This window comes from Echinops telfairi, unplaced genomic scaffold (genome assembly GCF_000313985.2).
Source record: "Echinops telfairi isolate 266 unplaced genomic scaffold, ASM31398v2 ScPeMD7_5592;HRSCAF=6446, whole genome shotgun sequence".
NCBI lineage: Eukaryota > Metazoa > Chordata > Mammalia > Afrosoricida > Tenrecidae > Echinops > Echinops telfairi.
In genome coordinates, this window is record NW_022109491.1 from 27,941,204 (window position 1) to 27,960,555 (window position 19,352).

General features: G+C 43.3%; 1 protein-coding gene across 1 annotated transcript in view; it reads left to right on the forward strand.

Annotated features, from left to right (window-relative positions):
• The window catches only part of TGM6 (transglutaminase 6), a 63,838-nt gene that overhangs the window by 19,118 nt on the left and 25,368 nt on the right, over positions 1-19,352 (forward strand). Inside the window, exon 10 of the mRNA XM_030886993.2 lies at positions 6,526-6,867. Coding sequence (XP_030742853.1) covers positions 6,526-6,867 — 342 coding nt within the window. The remainder of the gene's footprint in view (positions 1-6,525; positions 6,868-19,352) is intronic.

Consider the following 19,352-nt stretch of genomic DNA (forward strand, 5'->3'; position numbering starts at 1 on the left):
CTAGGTATTTCTCAAGCTGAAAGAACAACCAAAAACTGAGCCCTTAGTTGCAATATTGAAGGATTCTGTGGACAAAGGAGTTAATAATGCAGGAAGCATAAAAGGAAGGGGAGAAGTATATACAGACATCACTGTACTATTTAACCATTTCAACAGGTAGCTTATAATCAGTTGTATTAAGGGAGGATGTCCATGATACACTGAAGGTATTGATTAAATCAAGGCTCTGGGAATTAATGGGATACCAATTGAAATGTTCCAACAATTGGATACAGTGCTGGGAGCACTCGCTTAGGCATGCTAAGAAATTGGAAAAACAGCTACCTGGCCAACCAATTGGAAGAGATTCATGTTTGAGCCTACACACACACACACACACACACACACACACACACACACACACAGTGACCCAACAGAATGTGGAAATTATAAAATAGTATCATTAATATCACATAAAATTAAATATTTTCTGAAGATGATTTTTAAATCGTTGCAACAATACATTGACAGGGAACTACCAGAAACTTAAGCCAGATTCAGAAGAGAACATAGAACATGAATATCATTGTTCATATCAGATGGATCTTGGCTGAGAGCAGAGAATACCAGAAAGATGTCTACCTGTATTTTCGGACTAGGCAAAGACATTCACTTGTGTGGATCATCAGAAATTTATAGAACGCGTGTAATGAATGGCAATTCCAGAATATTTCATTGTGCTCATATTGCACCTCTACAAAGACCAGGAGGCCGTTGCACAAACAGAACGAGGGGACCTAAAACCAGGAAAGGTGTGTGTCAGGGTTGTACCTTTGCACTACATTTATTTGATCTGTATGCTAATAAATCATCCAAGAAGCGAGTCTATGTGAAGAAGAATGCAGCGCTCAGAGTTGGAGGAAAACTCATTAATAACCTGAGACAGACGGATGACACATTTTGCTTGCTGAAAATGAAGAAGATTTAAAGCCCTTACTCATGAAGGTCAAAGATGCAGACGGCATTGCGGATTGCAATTCAGTGCAAAGCACACACAACTCTCCACCAGCTCAAGATAACTGGAATTAAGAGTTCAGAAATAAACGTTTATCATTATGCTCCCTTGACTTCAAAGGTACCAAGAGAACCAAAGGGCCTTCAAAAGGTACCGAGAGAACTCTATAGGAAAGGAATAATAGTCTTTCCCTCAAATGGTGCTGGGGTAACTGGATCTCCACATGCAAAACCATGAGGCTGGACCCCTATCTCACATCATACATAAAATTAATGTAAAATGAATTGTAGACCTATCTATGAGCTAAACTATGAAGCTCTTAGAAGAAAACATAGGAGTAAATCTTTGTAAGACTGGGTTGGACAAGACTTCTTAGATACAACCTCTGGATGAATTCAATCAAATTGATTTTTCTGTTAGTAGATGCTTAACTATTTATGATACTCAGGCACCTCTCCTTAGTTATTAGGGAAATGCAAATCAAAACCACTTCATTGGAATACCACTTCACACCCATTAGAATGTCTATAAATTGAAAAAAAAAAACAATAACAGGTGTTAGTTAAGATGTGGATAAACCAGAACTCTCATGCTGGTGGGAGTGACACATCTCCATGGCTACAATCATGAAATAACTCTAGAGATTAGCTTGACAGTTTAAAATGTCAAACATACTTATCATGTGCCCCAGCATTTCTACTCACTGATATGCACTCAAATGAAATAAAAACATACATGCCAGTAAACCTTGAATATGAATGCTGATAGCAACATTATTCATCATCACTTGAAAAGTAATGACACTAATGTTCATCAATGTATATAGAAAATGTGGTTTCACCGTTCATTAAGAAATTATTTGTCATTAACAAAGATGAAATGGTGGGACATACTACAACATGAATGAACCTTGAAAACATTAAAGTAAGTGAAAAAGACCACACATTGTAGGCTCCTTTTACATGAAATGCCCAGTATAGGCAAATTATAAATGTAAGTTGTGAATTAGAAATGCAAAGTTGTGAATTAGAAATTTAAAGCTGTGAATTAGAGCTGGGGAAAGTGTGGGAGGAGGTGGGGGAGAAAGCAGGAAGTTACTGCTAATGGTTATGGACTTATGGGGCTTGGGGGGATCCCTAGTTGCATGGTGGTTACAAGTTGGACTGTGATCTGCATGGTTGGCAGTTCAAAGCCACCATGAGGAGAAAGACTGGGCTTTCTACTCCCATAAACGGTCACAGTCGCAGAAACCTACAGGGGTCACTACAAATCAGCACTGACTCGGTGGCAGTGAGTTTTGTTTTTTGAGTTTTGCAACAAATTAGATTTTGGTGACTGTTATATGACTGAAGAGTCTAAAGAAAGCAATTATTTGTACACTTTAAATGGGTGAATTATATATCAATACTAGAGATAATAAGTAACTTTTTTATAAATCATTTTATTGGGGGCTCATACAACTCTTACCACAATCCATCATGCATCCATTGTGTCGAGCACATTTGTACATTTGTTGCCCTCATCATTCTCAAAACATTTGCTTTCTACTTGAGCCCTTGGTATTAGCCACTCATTTTTCCCCTCCCTCCCCCACCTTCTCTCCCTCATGAACCCTTGTTAATTTATAAATTATTATTATTTTGTCATGTCTTACTATGTCTCATGTCTCCCTTCACCCACTTTTCTGTTGTCCGTGCCCCAGGGAGATCATTGTGATCAGCTCCTCCTTTCTCCCCTTCCTTCCCCCTACCCTCCTGATATCACTACTCTCATTATTGGTCCTGAGGGGTTTATCTGGATTCTGTGTGTTTCCAGATCTTATCTGTACCAGTGTACATCCTCTGGTCTAGCCAGATTTGTAAGGTAGAATTGGGATCATGATAGTGGGGGCGTGGAGGAAGCATTAAAGAACTAGAGGAAAGTTGTATGTTTCACCAGTGCTATACTTTACCCTGACTGGCTTGTCTCCTTCCTGTGACCCTTCTGTAAGGGGATGTCCAGTTGCCTACAGATGGGCTTTGGGTCTCCACTCCGCACTCCCCCTCATTCACAATGCTATGATTTTTTGTTCTTTGATGCCTGATGCTTGATCCTATCAATACCTCATGATCACACAGGCTTGTGTGCTTCTTCCATGTGGGTTTTTTTTTTGTTTCTGAGCTAATTGGCTGCTTATTTACCTTCAAGCCGTTAAGACCCCAGATGCTATATCTTTTGATAGCTGGGCTCTATCAGCTTTCATCACCACTTTTGCTTATTCACCCGGTTTATCTTCAGCGATTGTGTCAGGAAGGTGAGCATCATGGAAGCCAGTTTAATAGAACAAAGTGTTCTCGCATTGAGGGAATACTTGAGTAGAGGCCCAATATCCATCTTCTAATAATAGCCTATAAATATATGCACATAGATCTATTTCCTCATCCTCATATATAAATATATTTACATATATACATGCCTTTATTTAGGCCTCTATAAATGCCCTTTGTCTCCTAGTTCTTTCCTCTATTTCCTTTTACTTTCCTCTTGTCCCACTATCATACTCAGCCTTCATTTGGGTTTCAGTAATTCCTCTCGGTTACATTACCCTTAATCAAGCCCTACCAGGCCTCCTACACCCTGCTCACCATTGATTTTGGATCAGTTCTTATTCCCTTGTCCCTGGGTTTGTTAACACCCACTTCCTTTCCCCTGCCTCCCCCTCTCCCATGGCCCCCCAGAACCATCGGTTCATTGTTTACTCCTCCAGATTGTTTTATCCTCCAGATTGTTTATCCCGCCTATCTTATCTAGATAGACCTGCAGAGATAATAATATACACAAAAACAAAACAGAGCAAAACAGAGCAACAAAAGAAAACAAAACAACAACAACAAAATCAAGGACAAAAAAAATGAAAAGCCTGTAAATAGTTCAAGGTCTGTTTGTTGACCTTTAGAAATGTTTTCCGGTTGAGTCTGATGGGCTGCCACACCCTGGCCCCAGAGTCTATTTTTGGTTTTCTCTGGGGACTTTGTTGCTCTGTTCCCCTTGCTGTTCTGTTGCATACCCTTAGTGTTTCTAGTCCGTGTGGTGGGGTCAGATCGGGCACAATTCCTGCACTGTGTCCGCAATGTTGTGCCCGTAGCGCTATGGGTCAGTGAGGGACATCAAGTCTCATAGTGGGGCCGGCCATTCGGTCCTCTCTGGGCATTGGCTACTCTGAGTGGGAATATCGTCCTCAGGGCTTGGTGGGCCAGAATGTGTTCCACTCTCTCTTCCTCTCCCTTCATGTGCTCCTGTGTGCTCTGATCAGACATGTCCCTCTCCCTGAGCTGTAGCTTCAGTGCTGTCCTCTGAAGTGAATTATTCTGTGGGGAGAGGGTGCTGTGCACGTAGTTGGGATTGGGGCCGGCCCCTCAGCCTTCTCTATTGATTCCCTGCTTCATGCCGGTATGTTGCATTCACGACTTGGAGCACCAGAGATATTAAGCAACTTTTATGTCCCTATGGAGCCTTTTGGTACAAGGTCATATTTTACTAGGAACTTTGGAGAAAATGCTTGAGAAGGAGTGGTGTGGCAGAAACTAAAAATCTAAGGAAGTGGAATGAGCTAGAGTTGGATTTTGGAGTGATGGGGGCAAAGGCAGCCTGGAATGGTGATGGAGCTGGTGGCTGGCTACTGGAAGGTGGCTAGCACTGTCCCAGAAGTGTGATAGTGCCTTGAGCACGAGTGAGGTTGGAAAAAGAATTCAAGGTATTAAGGAGGACTTAGCTCTGGTGGTGTAGTGGTTATGAGTCGAGCTGCTTATTGCAAGGTCAACAGTTGGAAACTGTTACGGAGTCATGCCCAACAAAAGACCACTGACCCACAAGCAGCTGCAAAGTAACAAAGCAAAACTTTATTACAGAAGAGCAAAGGTTTATTAGAGAAAAAGAGCAAATAGCAAATCCAGATTTGGGCTACAGCATGGCCACGCAGGGCCCAAGACTGCAGCGCCAGGCAAAACTTTCTCCTCCTCTTTATACACTTCAAACCAACAAAGCGAGGGGGGTAGAGCACGGGGTGGGGAAGGACGTATGCACAAGATAACAGAATGTGGGTCGTTCGGCACGTCCTGCCCGGTTTATCTTGGACCAGATATTCTTGCAAAGTTTCTGGCTGACGTATATTTGCAAGGTTGCAGTGTTTTGTTTTTCTAAAATAACATATTTCTAAAATGGAGGAACATATTTCAAGATGGAGTAACTTTAGACATATTATTTTACTCTATTAGGCCTTTACAGAAACCACCAATCGCTCCTTGGGAGAAGACAGAACTTTCTACTCCCATAAAGAGTTACAGGCTTGGAAACTCACAGGGCAGTTCTACCCTGTCCTATAGGGTCACTATGAGTCAGCATCGACTTGAAGACTGAGTTTGTTTTGTTTCGTTTTAGTGACTAGTCAGTTGTCAGCTGTAGGTGGGTTTCTGGCTTGCCCAACCAAGCAGATAGTGGAGCCCTTTACTGGAGAATGCTTCAGGGTAGAAGATGATGTCATTGGTGGGATTTGAAGCACCTGTAGTCGTTTAGTATAGCTGACCTGTTTGTATATATATTGGTATCTGGCGCTCAAGAGAGAGTTCTGCGTGAGCAACAAGAAAGCAAGCGATCAGATCTTCTAAATTTATGTCTTCTGGAGTCTTGCAGATGGCACCCAGTAACTGAGCAGAAGCCAGAGATTACGTGGTGGAGACCTGTGAGAACTAGAGAAAACATTGCCTTCCAAAGAGGACAGCACTCACCTGCGGGCTATAATTGCCTTGTTGTGTGTCAGGGAGGCATTTCTAACTCCGTGACTCAGTGGGGCAGAACTACAACTGCCCCATATGGTTTTCCAGACTGAACTCTTTCGGGGAGCAGAGCACCAGGCTGCAGTGGCTGGAGGGTTCAAATTATTGGCCTTTTGATTAGCAGCCGAGCACTTAGGTATTGTCACCAGTGCTTCTTAACTGCCGCGCAGAGAGATGGTAATGGAGCCTGTTAAATGATGCCTTTTCAATTGGAGCCAGTCTGCAAGGTTCAGCTCCTGCCTCCCTTGCGCAGTGAGCTTTCTGGCAAACAAATTGCTTTACTTCTGTGTGCCTCCGGTTCCTCGTCTGTGAAGTGGGTTTGAAAATAGTACCAACCTCCTAGAAGGAAAAAACATAGTTCTTAGAGTTGTAGTGCTTGGCACATGCAATTTTATCAAAATATTACTTATTATAATCATGTGAGCTCTTCAGGCCCAGTTGTCAGGGAATATAGAAGTCTGTTTTCAGGTAAAATTTCTTGACCTGCAGTGGTTGGCAACTGCATAAAACATTATTTAAATAGTCTGGAAACCACAGTGGCCTGAGGGATGCATATGGCCCTGGGGCAGGGGGGGGGGGGGGGGGGGGGGGGGGGGGGGGGGGGGGGGGTGGTGTCGGGGGAGGAGTGATGGTGTCCCCTGAGAAGACGGGGAAGGAGAAGAGGGGAGTGGAGAAAGAGGAAATAGATGCTGTGCTCTGACATCACGTGATGGCCCGCAGGGTCCCGGAAGGAGAGACAGGTGTACCGCAAGGCCATGCGGAAGCTGTTGAGCGTGGAGGCCTTCGGAAGAAGGGACCGTGTCCGCAGGGCCGGAGGGCGAGGCGTGTGGCAGGATGACCTCCTGGAGCCCGCCACAAAGCCCAGCATCACCGGAAAGTTCAAGCTGCTGGAGCCTCCTGTCTTGGGCCACGACCTGAAGCTGACCCTGTGTCTGGCCAATCTCACCTCTCGGGCCCAGGAGGTCCAGGTCAACCTGAGTGGTGCCACGATCCTCTACACCCGCAGGCCGGTGGCAGAAATCCTGCATGAATCCCATGCTGTCCAGCTGGCGCCTGAGGAAGGTAAAGCCATCGTGCGGGTTGGGCTTCCTCTGGGCCCTACATTCCCAGGGCGGGAGAGGGCATCCATGAACATTGTACTCAGTGCCCGCTCTGTGGGCCTCTTGGCTCCGTTATCCAGATGAGTGGCTGGTGGGTTCAATTTCCCAACCCCAGGACTAGCTGTCAAGTGTTTTAACCACTGCTCCTTCTTGCAAGTCAGAGTGGCCCTGTGAAACTGAGTGGAGCTGCTCCAGGGAGGGGGTCCTGGCTTTACTCTGAACAGGAGCAGGTTGCCAGCTTTTTTCTGCTGGGGGGCTGTTGGGGGGTTCAAACGCCTTACCTTTTGGCTTTGCAGCCTGTGTGAGGGATGAGAGACACCAGGGGTAGGCGTGTTCTAGAGGCTCTTCAGTGAAGCCATAAACTGCACAAAGGCAGTCTCCCAGAGGGGCGAAACCTCAGCAAGCACACGCTACAGAGGCCAACGGAGTCCACTGACACACAGCTGTAGGGTCAATTATATATGGTAGCAAACCTGGGCGATTATCACAAAATGATGATGGGCAGAGGTCAAGTCATCACTGCTACAGGTAGGAATATCCATGTGGGGAAAGGACCATGGCTGGGATAGGTGCACAATCACAGATTTAAAGGGTTACAGGGTTGGTTCTAGACCTTATATCACATGACCGTGTAACCACATGCCCCTGAATCTTAGTCACCAGGACCTCAGCGTTTAAATTAACATGCAGCTATTTTCATAAATCATTAAGGACATGACCCGACCGGTTCCCTGCCCCTCCCTGGCTTGCCTGGGAGGTGTAATCACACTCTGCGAGTGCAAACAGCTCCTTCCTAAATTTGCCCCTGGCCTAATGGTCAGAAAGAACTCACGTGGCATCTGACTTTAGGAACAGACGTAAAACAGAGTTCGAGTTCCTGCTGTAGAATGTACGTGCTGATACACCCCTTTCTCTAACCTTGGGTTTTATTTAAAATCTTTGATCACTGTGAGGTTGGTGTACTTTCTTCTGTAAGCTGGCTGATGGCTCCTTTTAGCTGATTCTTATTTTAGGATAAGGGTTTTCTTTTGAAAACAGGGTTTTGAGGGCACATAATCTATACATCATGCAACTTAATAGTTCAATCATATCAAGAAGAGTTGTACAATCATTAACACAATCCATTTTAGAACATTTTGTCTTTTCTTATACTTATTTTTCTTAGCTCGACATCCCCACCCTCTCAACACCCCTGCCAAACCTCCAAGAAGCCGTTAATCTAGTTACTATCTTGATAGATTTACCTGTCCTGGATTTCATATACAGAAAAAAAAATCATACAGATAAATAAAACTAACAACAATAGCAAAGTAAAGCAGAGGAAAACCTCAATCAAAAGAAAAGTAGGAAATATCAAAAACCTAGAACAAATGAAAATTGGATCAAAAGGGAGATCAAATGATAAGATTACATTTTAGCTTAACTATATCTGCCATAATTGATTTTACAATGCTTTCTGCCTCATAGCAAGGCTATTCACATCCCTCAACCATATGGTCAGGGGGAATTCCTGAGAGACTTAATGCATGTGGGACCCTGAAAATGGATTTGGGGCTTCCATTGCCGTCCATAGCCTTCTGCAAACCAAGTGTGCACAATTTAAGCTCTGATACCATTCCCTCCTTTGGATTTGTATTTGTATTATTTACAGTCCTTGGATCACACAGACTGGCGAACTTCTTCCATGTGGACTTAGCTGATGCCTCACTTAGATGGCTGCTTGTTTGAAGATAAGCCTTTACGACCACAGACTCTATTATTTCTGATAGCTGGGCACCATCTAGTTTCTTCACCACACTTAGCTATAACACTCGTATCTTAGTGATCTCTCCGTAAGGGTGAGCGTCAAGCAGGGCCAAGTCATGAGAACTAATTGCTCTTATATTGGGGCTAGAATGAAGTTGCTTTTATTGGGGGCTCTTACATCTCTTGTAACAATCCATACATCAATTGTATCAAGCACATTTGTACATATGTTGCCATCATCCTTTTCAAAACATTTTCTTTCTATTTGAACCCTTGGTATCAGCTCTTTTTTCCCCCTCCCTCCCCCACCCTCCCACCCTCATGAACCCTTGATAAATTCTAAATTATTATTATTTTCATAACTTACACCATCCACTGTCTCCATTCACCCTCGTTTTTGTTGCTCATCCCCCTTGGTGGAGGTGAGGGAGGAGGGTATTTATGCAGATCATTGCAATTGGTCCCCCCTTTCTCCCCCTTCACTCCCCACCTTTCCCCTACCCTCATGGTATAGCTACTCCTATTATTGTTCCTGAGGGGGTTATCTGTTTAAGAATCCAGACACTACCTTTTTTTTTGAAAGCTGGACACCATCTAATTCTTTCACCAAACTTTGCTCCCACACCCAGTCTTCAGTGATCATCTTATGAAGCTAAATATGTAACAGGGTCACATTGTAAGAACTACATGGTCCGTGGTTAAGCTAGAAACCTTATAGTGGGAGCTCAGGTCCATTCATAGTCTCTATCTTGTGTGTGTGTGTGTGTGTGTGTGTGTGTGTGTGTGTGTGTGTGTGTGTGTGTGTGTGTGTGAGAGAGAGAGAGAGAGAAGAGATCCCATCATGGGCAGCTTATTAGCTTTCTGAGACATTACATCTGAAGCAGCCTTCATACCACATCTGATCATTCTAATAGTAGTAGTATTAATCCAGTAAACAGTCTCTAAGGAGAAAGATGTACACACACAAAAATTTTTTAGGGGGGTTAAAAGCTTTACCTATACAAATGAACAAAAATATGTCAACAGTCGATAAGGAAAACATAGACTTACCAGTCAAATAAACTCAAGCTGCCAACATAAAGCAACCTCATAAACAATAAAGATTTCAACAAAGCCCAATGACCTCAGAGTGAGCAGTCTTGTTCCACAACTTTGGGAAAGCTACTAAGGCATTGCAGCGTCAAGTTTAACGTTTCCAGAAGACTGGCAAAGTCAAAGGGGGCATTAATTCCTTGAGTCTGTGGCAGTGTATGAGGATAAATCAAAAAGTACTGCTACAAAATCTTGGAAACCTTTATTAAACCAAAAATTTGTGAGAACTAGCCCACAACCAGATGGGTCCTAAGGGACAGTTATGTAATGGAAGAAAACAAATAAAAAGACAAAAGGTTTTGGGTGCTCACCTCCTTCTTAAAACGAGGTCCGAGTGAAAGAGAATGTGTTATGTCACCAACTTAGTCTAGGGGCATGCAAGGATCTCCCCCCCTTCCCCCAACCACAGACATCTACATATGTAACAAGGTGGGCAGTATCTTAACCCTAGATGCCCCTGAGCTCACAGGGGGAGGAACCTAAGGTCAGTGTTGAGGGCAGGTAGAGGGGAGGGACTGTCCCCCTAGCAGGGAGAGCAATACAACAAATCTGTCCCTGTAGATAAAGCTGCCGGCCAGACAGTTCGGAGCCCTGTGCTCGTAAGAGGTATCGTCAATGGGAGCATCATTAATCATTAAGAGGCATCTACATTAATCATTAAGAGGATATTATGGGGGTGATAATTTAAAAAGTAGGAAAATGTGACTGGGACTCCTCTCTAACTCACAAATGTGAAGGCCTCCTTTCACCCAGAATCCTGGCCTCCCAGGCTACCTTAATTATGAGCCTGGAGAATTGGTCCGCATACACTCTCTTCTTGGTCCTCAGTTTCCCACAAAATGTCAAAATGCGAAGCTGTTGTTTTCCAACATCTGCTCCCTCTAGGTCCATACGCCCCTGAAGATGGTGTTTCCTTCGCTAACTCTTCCCCATCAGGGTTCTGGGCTCTTCCGTCTGCACTGCCTCAACATTTTTGCATCTCTGAGTGACTCCATCCACGTGACTTTTAAATGTCCGTTGCATTTTCAGAACAGAAAAGAGGGCTGGGGAACAAGAGCAGAGTTATAGGGTAGGTGGAATAAGATTTCCCTATGAAATTCTCCTAGGACAGTCCTAGTAGCAAAAAATGTTGTCTTACCCTGTTATCTAAGGTTTAACCCCTTCCAGTTTGGTTGCATGTGGATTAGTAAAAGGGCAAGGTTCATTCTTTTCTAGCAGAATGCTAATGAGTCCTTTAACCGACGGCTCCTCCAATACCTATATTTTGGAGTGAAAGCAGGCAGCCTTGGAGATTAAAGGCCTCTTCTACCTATGAAAAATGTTATGACTCTTTTAGGAGACAATCTCAAGTCCAGGTAGCCTAAAGCCTAAGACCTCCCGAACAACCAAAAGTAGAAGACTTTTCCGTTGAGGATTGTAAAAGGTATATGGTAGCAAGATTACACAGGGTGGACTCCTCTTGGTAGAGGTCTCATTAAAGCATGTGCTGTGTTCTTCCCAGGAACACACTGCCCTTCCCTGTGTGCCCCACAAATGACATCACTCTTAAACAGAGAAATAGAACCTAAAACAAAACGGAGTCCAAGCCAGGCCTGTGTCAACCATTCCACTGAAGTCAAATGTTCTAAGGTTTTAGGTGCCCTCATACATCTTTTCCTCCCGTGATCATGAATTCCCACAAAAATTCTCTGATCACTGGCACCCAGAGTGCCTCTGCCCACCCAAACACACGGATTCTGTTCTTTTAAATGAGGGCCACTGCAGAGCAAGGCCATAGTTGATGAAGCATTTAGTTTCCCCAAAGACTGCTTCAATGGGGAGGAAAATCTCTGAGAACTTAGTTTTCTCAAGATGTGTCATTTTCTGCACAGCCATGAGAGTGCCCATATGCATTAGATAAGCATTTCATGTAATATTGCCTTAAAGACCACTTAAAATCACCACTGCTTTACCCTAATCTAACGCCCAGTCTGATTTTTGGAGTCAAGGTCTCTTAAATAGATGGAGTTCTTCAAAAGAGCATAATTCTCAGAGCAAAATGGCCTTATTAGCATATCGAGGACCATTGTTTGATGCAAACGTGGCTTCTAGGCTCTAGTTTTTCAAAAATTTCAAGTGTCAGTGGTCTGTGTTGGTTCCACAAAAGCCAGAAATCTGAACCCATCAACTCCCATCGAGTCGACTCCAACTCATAGTGACCCTGTCTAGGGTGTCCTAGGCGGCAAATCCTTATAGGTGCAGTTAGCCTCCTCTTTATCCTGAGGAGCAGCTGGTGGTTTGAACTGCCAACCTTGCAGGTAGCCATCAATGTGGCACCAGAATCCTAGGAATCTGGACAGTTAAACAATTAGCAAAAGAACCCAGGAAACCATGATCTTAAGGTCTTTGTACAAAAGGAAACAAGTCCCATGAGTTGTCTGTTTATATAAGTAGCATCGCTGACTGCTTTCATGTGCCTGGAATGTAAGGGCATTCGGCACCACCTCAGATCGGATATGGATATAAGTACTGATGCCACAGTTTCTTGAGCAGGAAGAATGAACATGGAACCAAACACACACACACACACAATACAAACTGCAGCTTTGACAGACCACAACGCTTTATTTTTAAGTGCTAACTACTGGCAGTGTTCCCAGATAAGTTTGCTATTCCCACGCTTGAATTTCTCAGAGCCTTGAGAGTAAGTTCCGTATCTCAACCTGTACCCGTCCTGTTTACTTTCTACCTGGGAACACTGTTTGCAGCTGCTCCCCCAAATTCCTTACCGTTTGCAGTAAGGAAGCAGTTTATGAGAACCAGCTAGGACAGATGTTTGCGCACTGTCCTAGACAGATACATGACACGAGACACAGTGCTCCTCTCATGGCTCCTTCAAGGTATAGTGATGTTCATCTTGTAAGGCACAAAACTATTCCCCTGATGACCGAGCAGAAAACCTGGTGTCAATCTATTTTATGAAATTTTAGCTCAAGCTTCAGGCTAGTTCTAGTTATGCTATTGCTAGCTTTTGCTAAGCTTGGCAATACAAACTTCTAATCGGAGAGTTAAAATACTTAAACCCACCTAAATTCTAGTTATTTCCTTTGATTTCCTACAAACCCACATAAATTTCCAATTATTTCCTACAAGAACCAACTGTTTCAGTAACTAACACAACTATGCGGGCTATAACATAGTCTATAGTAAAAAAAAATCATCTCTTCATTCCTCTAATTTTAAATAAATATTTCTTTTCTGGTCTCAGTCTTCCCATATTTAATAGTATAATAAGAAGCAGTTCAAATCTACAGGCAAAAACAACAAACCTACTTGTTAGATGATTTAAAACAAAGGATGAAAAAAGGGGTTTTATATATCTAGAGATTGGGGCTTTAAAACACAAAGAGTATGCCCTCTTAAGACACATCTTAAATTTTAGTCTATTAATTTCTGTTTCTTGTGATTTTGGGATCAGCTGCAAATCAGTGAACCCATCCCCTTCAACACCAGAGTTCTGGGAACCTGGACTCTTGTCTAATAGGATTCATTTTAAAACACCACCCACAGTTTTCATTAGTCCAATACTTGCTTTTCTGTTTTTCTGTTAGAATGTTGTGGTGGAATGCTTCCGCAAGTCAGCAGTGCTTATCTGAATATGACCAGGCTGGCTCTGTCCGTGATTCTCTCATACTGATATTTTTAAATGAAATACCTGATGGAAATTAATTGCAGACATAATGCAAAGCCAAGTGAAGTCAATTTAAGATCAAAAGGAACCTTAGATGAAAATATCTCTCAACACAGCGATTAACCTTGTTTGTTTAAAGCTCCCAATACAATAACAGAGGACCAGACGTAATACCAGAGAATGGGCCAATGATGGCCAAATAATATGCCAAAGATCATCCAGTCTCTAAACACCTGAGGCAAGCTCTGCCAGTGATTCCCAGGTGACGCCACTGGATCGTGTGCTGCCAGATTCAAAAGAAGCAAAGTGGCCATCTGAATTATACCAGACGATTGTGTTTGCCACTTAATATTGGTTGGGGGGGGGGACACAAAAGGGAACTCCAGCCTCTACATTTCTAACCCCAAGAGTTTCGTGTGATGTTGATGTTGTCGGCAGGTACTGTTGCCTCAGGTCCAACCCGTAGCCACCTGTGCACCACAGCCGGAACCACTGCCCTGTCCTGCACCCTCCGCACACCTGGGGTGCAGGAACGATGCACCGATAAAACCTTTCAGAACTTTCTTTTTATTAAAAAAAGAAACATTTTTATGGCTTTCCACGAAGCTTCAGGTTGTCAGGAGTTTCTCGTCGGCCACAAGAATAGCACCTAAAGTATTTGACTAGTATCTTAATGGTAAAAGCTCTCGCGCTTTCTCAAAAGCACGTGGTTTCATGAACCAGGTGATTTGTTCTGACTCGGGAATCTATCTTGCCTTACAGTCAGATTGCATCAGGAAAGATGAACTCTTCCAAGAAAATGTTACTACTTTAATGACACGAAACCCAATTGTTTTGTTTTATGTGCTATTGACCATTAAAGGTCCTAAAAATCTTATACTATTAAACTTTACCCAGACAGATACAACTTTGACTCTCTCAAATAAATGTCTTTTAATAAATCTTTTAAACAAGATCCCTAATGTTTATATCTTATGTGAATTAGTAAAAATGAACGCACGTATCAGCAGATTTGAATGTATACATTCTTCCTTTAAGAAACAAAAAGTAAGAAAAGAAACAAACAAAAAGTATATGAGATAAAATTATAACAAATATTTATTACCTCAGTTTAAATCCAGTAAATTACCTAAAGATCTTGAGATTATATACCACAACGTTATCATTACAGCTGAAATCATACATTTAAGTATTCCAAGTCTCCCTTCAAGCTTTTGCCACTTTTCCTATTTCCACAAATGTCAGTTTGGGCCCCAACATTCCTGTCTGCGTTCACACCTTGTTGGGACACGTTTTTCACGTTTCCATGGGCTGCATGGCCTCAGACACGGACGCTCAGGAAGCCTGAATTTTGCCTTGACCTGCTTGTCTTTGGTTCACATTCAAAGACAAGAATTAGTTCTCGCAATTCATATGTTCACTTTGAACCAAATAGTTTGAAAGACAAAAGATAACCAGGATCTTTGTGGTTTGTTTTTGTTTTATTTTATGACTAGGGAAAAACTCCTTAGCTATTTTCCCCCCATGTAACCTTGTTCTGTGTAGCGCCCTGGTCGTATAGTGATTACACATTGGGCTGAGAGCTGCATGGTCAGTGGTTCGAAACCACTTGCAGCCCTCAACAGAAAGACCAGGCTTTCTGCTCTCATGAACAATTGCAGTCTCAGAAACCCACAGGGGGGGTCGCGATATATCAGCATCATCTCAATGGCAGTGAAGTTTGGTTGGTTTTGTTTTGGGGTTTTTTTTGGTCGGGGGGTTCTGTAGGAACCCTAGTGGTGCAGTGGTTACTTGTTGGGCTGCTAACCACAAGGTCAGCAGTTCGAAACCACCACCTGCACAAGAGAAAGAAAAGGCTTTTTAATCCCATAAACAGTTAAAAGTCTCAGAAAGCGGCAGGGCAGTTCGACCCTGCCCTACAGGGTTTCTATGAGCTGGAATCTCCTCAACGGCAGTGAGTTTGGGGGGTCCTGGTGGTGGACTGGTTACTTGTTGGACTGCTAACTGAAAACTGTCAGCGGTTTGAAGCCACTAGCCACGGTGAAGGAGAAGGATGAGGCTTTCTACTCCCATAAACAGTTAGAGCCTTGTCTCAGTGTTACAGAGCACCAAGTGAACGGTCTACTCCCTTCCCCCTGCTTCAAAGAGTGACCCCAACCAATGTGAAGTCTCCTCTTTTTTTGTTTTAACATTTTATTGGTGGCTCATACAGCGCTTATCACAATGAATACAAGCATCCATTGTGTCAAGCACATTTGTACATTTGTTGCCATCATCATTCTCAAAACACTTTCTTTCTACTTGAGCCCTTGGTATCAGCTCCTCATTTCCTCCCTCCCACCCCCCTCCCCCTCCATCATTAACCCTTGATAATTTATAAATTATTATTTTGTCATATCTCACACTGTCCAACGTCTCCCTTCACCTACTTTTCTGTTGTCTGGCCTCCAGGGAGGAGGTTATATGTAGATCCTTATAATTGGTTCCCCCTCTCTACCCCACCCTCCTGGTATTGCCACTCTCACCACTGGTCCTGAAGGGATCATCTGTCCTGGATTCCCTGTGTTTCCAGTTCCTATCTGTACCAGTGTATATCCTCTGGTCTAGCCAGATTTGTAAGGTAGAATTGGGATCATGATAGTGGGGAGGGAGGAAGCATTTAGGAACTAGAGGAAAGTTGTATGTTTCACCATTGCTACACTGCACCCTGACTGGCTCGTCTCCTCCCTGCAACCCTACTGTAAGGGGATGTCCAGTGGGCTTTGGGTCCCCACTCTGCACTACCCCTCATTCACAATGATGTGATTTTTTTGTTCTTTGATGCCTGATACCTCATCCCTTCGACACCTCGTGATCACACAGGCTGGTGTGCTTCTTCCATGTGAGCTTTCTTGCTTCTCAGCTAGATGGCCACTTGTTTACCTTCAAGCCTTTAGGACCCCAGATGCTATATCTTTTGATAGCCGGGCACCATCAGCTTTCTTCACCACTTTTGCTTATGCACCCACTTTGTCTTCAGTGATCGTGTTGGGAAGGTGAGCACACAATGATATGATCTTTTGTTCTTTGATGTGTGATACCTGATCCCTTCCGCAGTGAGGTCTTCTCTTTCAATGTGGTTCTTATGAGGTGCACATTAGGGGAAGGGGGGCTGGTAGGCAGTCATTCTACCCCTTTGCTTGGGAATTGGTCTCTAAGATTTGTTTAATTGGTGCTTCTCCTTAGAGTAGTGGACTCATACAATATTTGTCCTTTTATGAGTAACTTTCTCAGTGTAATGGGGTCCAGGTCCTTCCACATCATGCAGTGTTTCATGCTTTCATCACTGTTTTTAGGGATGCATGGTACCCCATTGTGTGTATGTGCCACAGTCTCTTTATCCATTCCTCCACTGTTGGCCATTTGTGCTGCTTCCAGTTTCTTGCTGTTGAGAAATGTGCTTCTAGGAACATGGAGAGCACACATCCGCCTGTGTGTGTCTCTTGTTTCTTTGGGGTCTATGCCTAATAGTGGTCTTGCTGGATCATATGGGGTTTCAAGTCCCAGTTGCTTGAAGTATCGCCATATTGTTTTCCGTAGAGGTTGTATGTATTTATACATCCACCAACAATACATACAAGTTCCAGTCTCTCCACATCCTCTCGGGCATTCGTTGTTTTCTGTTATTTTGAATTGGGCCAGCCTCGTGGGTGTAAAGTGGTATCTCATTGTGGTCTTCATGTGCATCTCCCCAATGGCTAGTGAGCGTGAGCATTTTCCATGTGCCTGTGAGCCATTTGCACTGCGTTTCTGATGAGCTGTCTGTTCTGTCTTTTTCCCACCTCTTAGCTGGGTGTTTGTTATTTTCTTATTGAGCTCTTGTAGAGTTCCATGTATTTTGATAATCAGATCCTTGTCCAATGTGTCCTCGTTAAAAATATGTTCCCAATCTGTGGGCTCTCATTTTATTCTCCCGGTGAAGTCTCTGATGTGCATACCTGATGTCAGCATGTCTCAGGCATCGATCTTGGCTTCAGCTGTGTGTGTCCCCTCCGTTGTACTTGGTAGTCTATGCGTGCCCTGCAATAGGATGCTTAAGTTTGCGCCAGCCTTCTCATTGATGATCCTGTTAGCCTTACATTCAGGTCTTGAATCCACCTTGAGTTGGTGTCTGTGCATGGGGAGAGATATGGGTCTTGTTTCAGTCTTCTGAATATGGAAATCCAGTTTGTCCAACACCATTTGTTGAAGACACTGCCTTTGTCCCATTGGATGTTTCAAGGTCATTAGTCGAAAATGCGTTGCCCGTAGGCTGGTGCATGTATGTCTGGGTTTTCTGTTCTGATCCATGGGTCTATGCATCTCTCTGTACTGGTACCAGGCTGCTTTGACTACTGTGGCTGTGCACTAGATTTTTAGGTCATGTAGTGAGAGGCCTGGTGCTCAGTTCTTCTTTTTAAGAAGTTCTTTGTTTATCCTGGGTCTTTTGCCTGCCCATATGAAATTGATCATTAGTTTTTCCGTTTCTTTAAAGAATGTATTTGGGATTTGGATTTGGGTTGCCTCATATCTGTAGATTGTTTTAAGAATTTTTGACACTTTCAGTAATTCAAGTCTGCCTATACATGAGCATGGGACAACCTTCCACTATGTGGGTCTTTTTGAGTTCCTTGTAATAATGTTCTATAGTTTCCTCTGTGTAGAGCTTTTGTGTCTTTAGTTAAGTTTATGTCGAAATATTTCTTCTTTTGTGTGGTCATTGTAAGTGGTATTGTTTTCTTAATGTCTTTTTTGTAGCTCTCTTCGCTGGACTATAATTGATTTCTGCTTGTTAATTTTATAGCCTACTACCTTGTCGATTGCCTCAATTGTTCCTAGTAGGCTTTTTGTGGGCTGTAAAGGTCTTTGCCTGTGTTTTTATGGTGATCAATAAAAGCATAACGTTCTTAAAACAACACAGTACAAAACAAGGCAACACGTACACATCTCCAAGTGGCTACATAATTTCAAACTATTTCACTTGAGACAGCCTGTCTTAAAATTATCAGAGCTCTCCCTTGGATCCAGTATGAGAACCCTTGCCTCAAACCTGGGACAGGAAACCTTTGCCCCAAAGGTAACTACTAACTTGACAAAGGAATTTTGGCAATTTTATGTCCACTGTGTGAAAACCGTGCCTACGGTGCTTACATTAAGCCACTGAAGTGCTTTAGAGAAGCCTAGTCTGGTCTTAAATGTGACCTTCCCCATCGTACCAAGCAATACCACGTGTCTCAAATCTTCTTTAAAACAAGCCAGGGACTGCTGGTACCTCCTGTGAAGCTTTACAAAACAGACCAGGAACGGTTCCTAGCTTCCCCTGCAAGGTTTTTTGTTTGTTTGTTTGTTTGTTTGTTTCGCAAATTTAATGATCTCGCCCTATAGCTACACACACCGAAAGTCAAACAGCAACACTCAGCAGCAGTGAAATGCTGCATTCAGTTTCTCAGTGTTTCTGTCACAGGCCAAGGTTCCTTGTCGTGACCTTCACTGATGGGTGTAAAGTCTAGGTTAATAAAAGCAAAGCCCTAGACCAAACAGCTACAGAAGAGCAGGCTAAAGAATGAGCAAGCCATCATTCTCCGGAAGCACACAACACAAACACTAAACCAATCTTCCAGGGGAAAGAAAGAACACATTTTCTCTCTGAAAATGCAGCCAGACAGTCCTCTCCAAAAAAACACTCAAAGCCAGGACACTCATTTTCCCAGGGCGATCACTAAAATTCTACATTAATTCTAGTATTTTCAGGTTAAGGTGCAAACACCAAACCAGCATCCCATCAAGGGTGGGAATCCTGGCTCAATTACCAAGGGTGTTTATAATTAGGCTGAAATTCGTTTTCTCGTGTTCAAATGAAATTCCTGGCAGGGAGTTGACCTGCGATTCTATTTTACTACAGTGAGAGCTTCAAATATGGC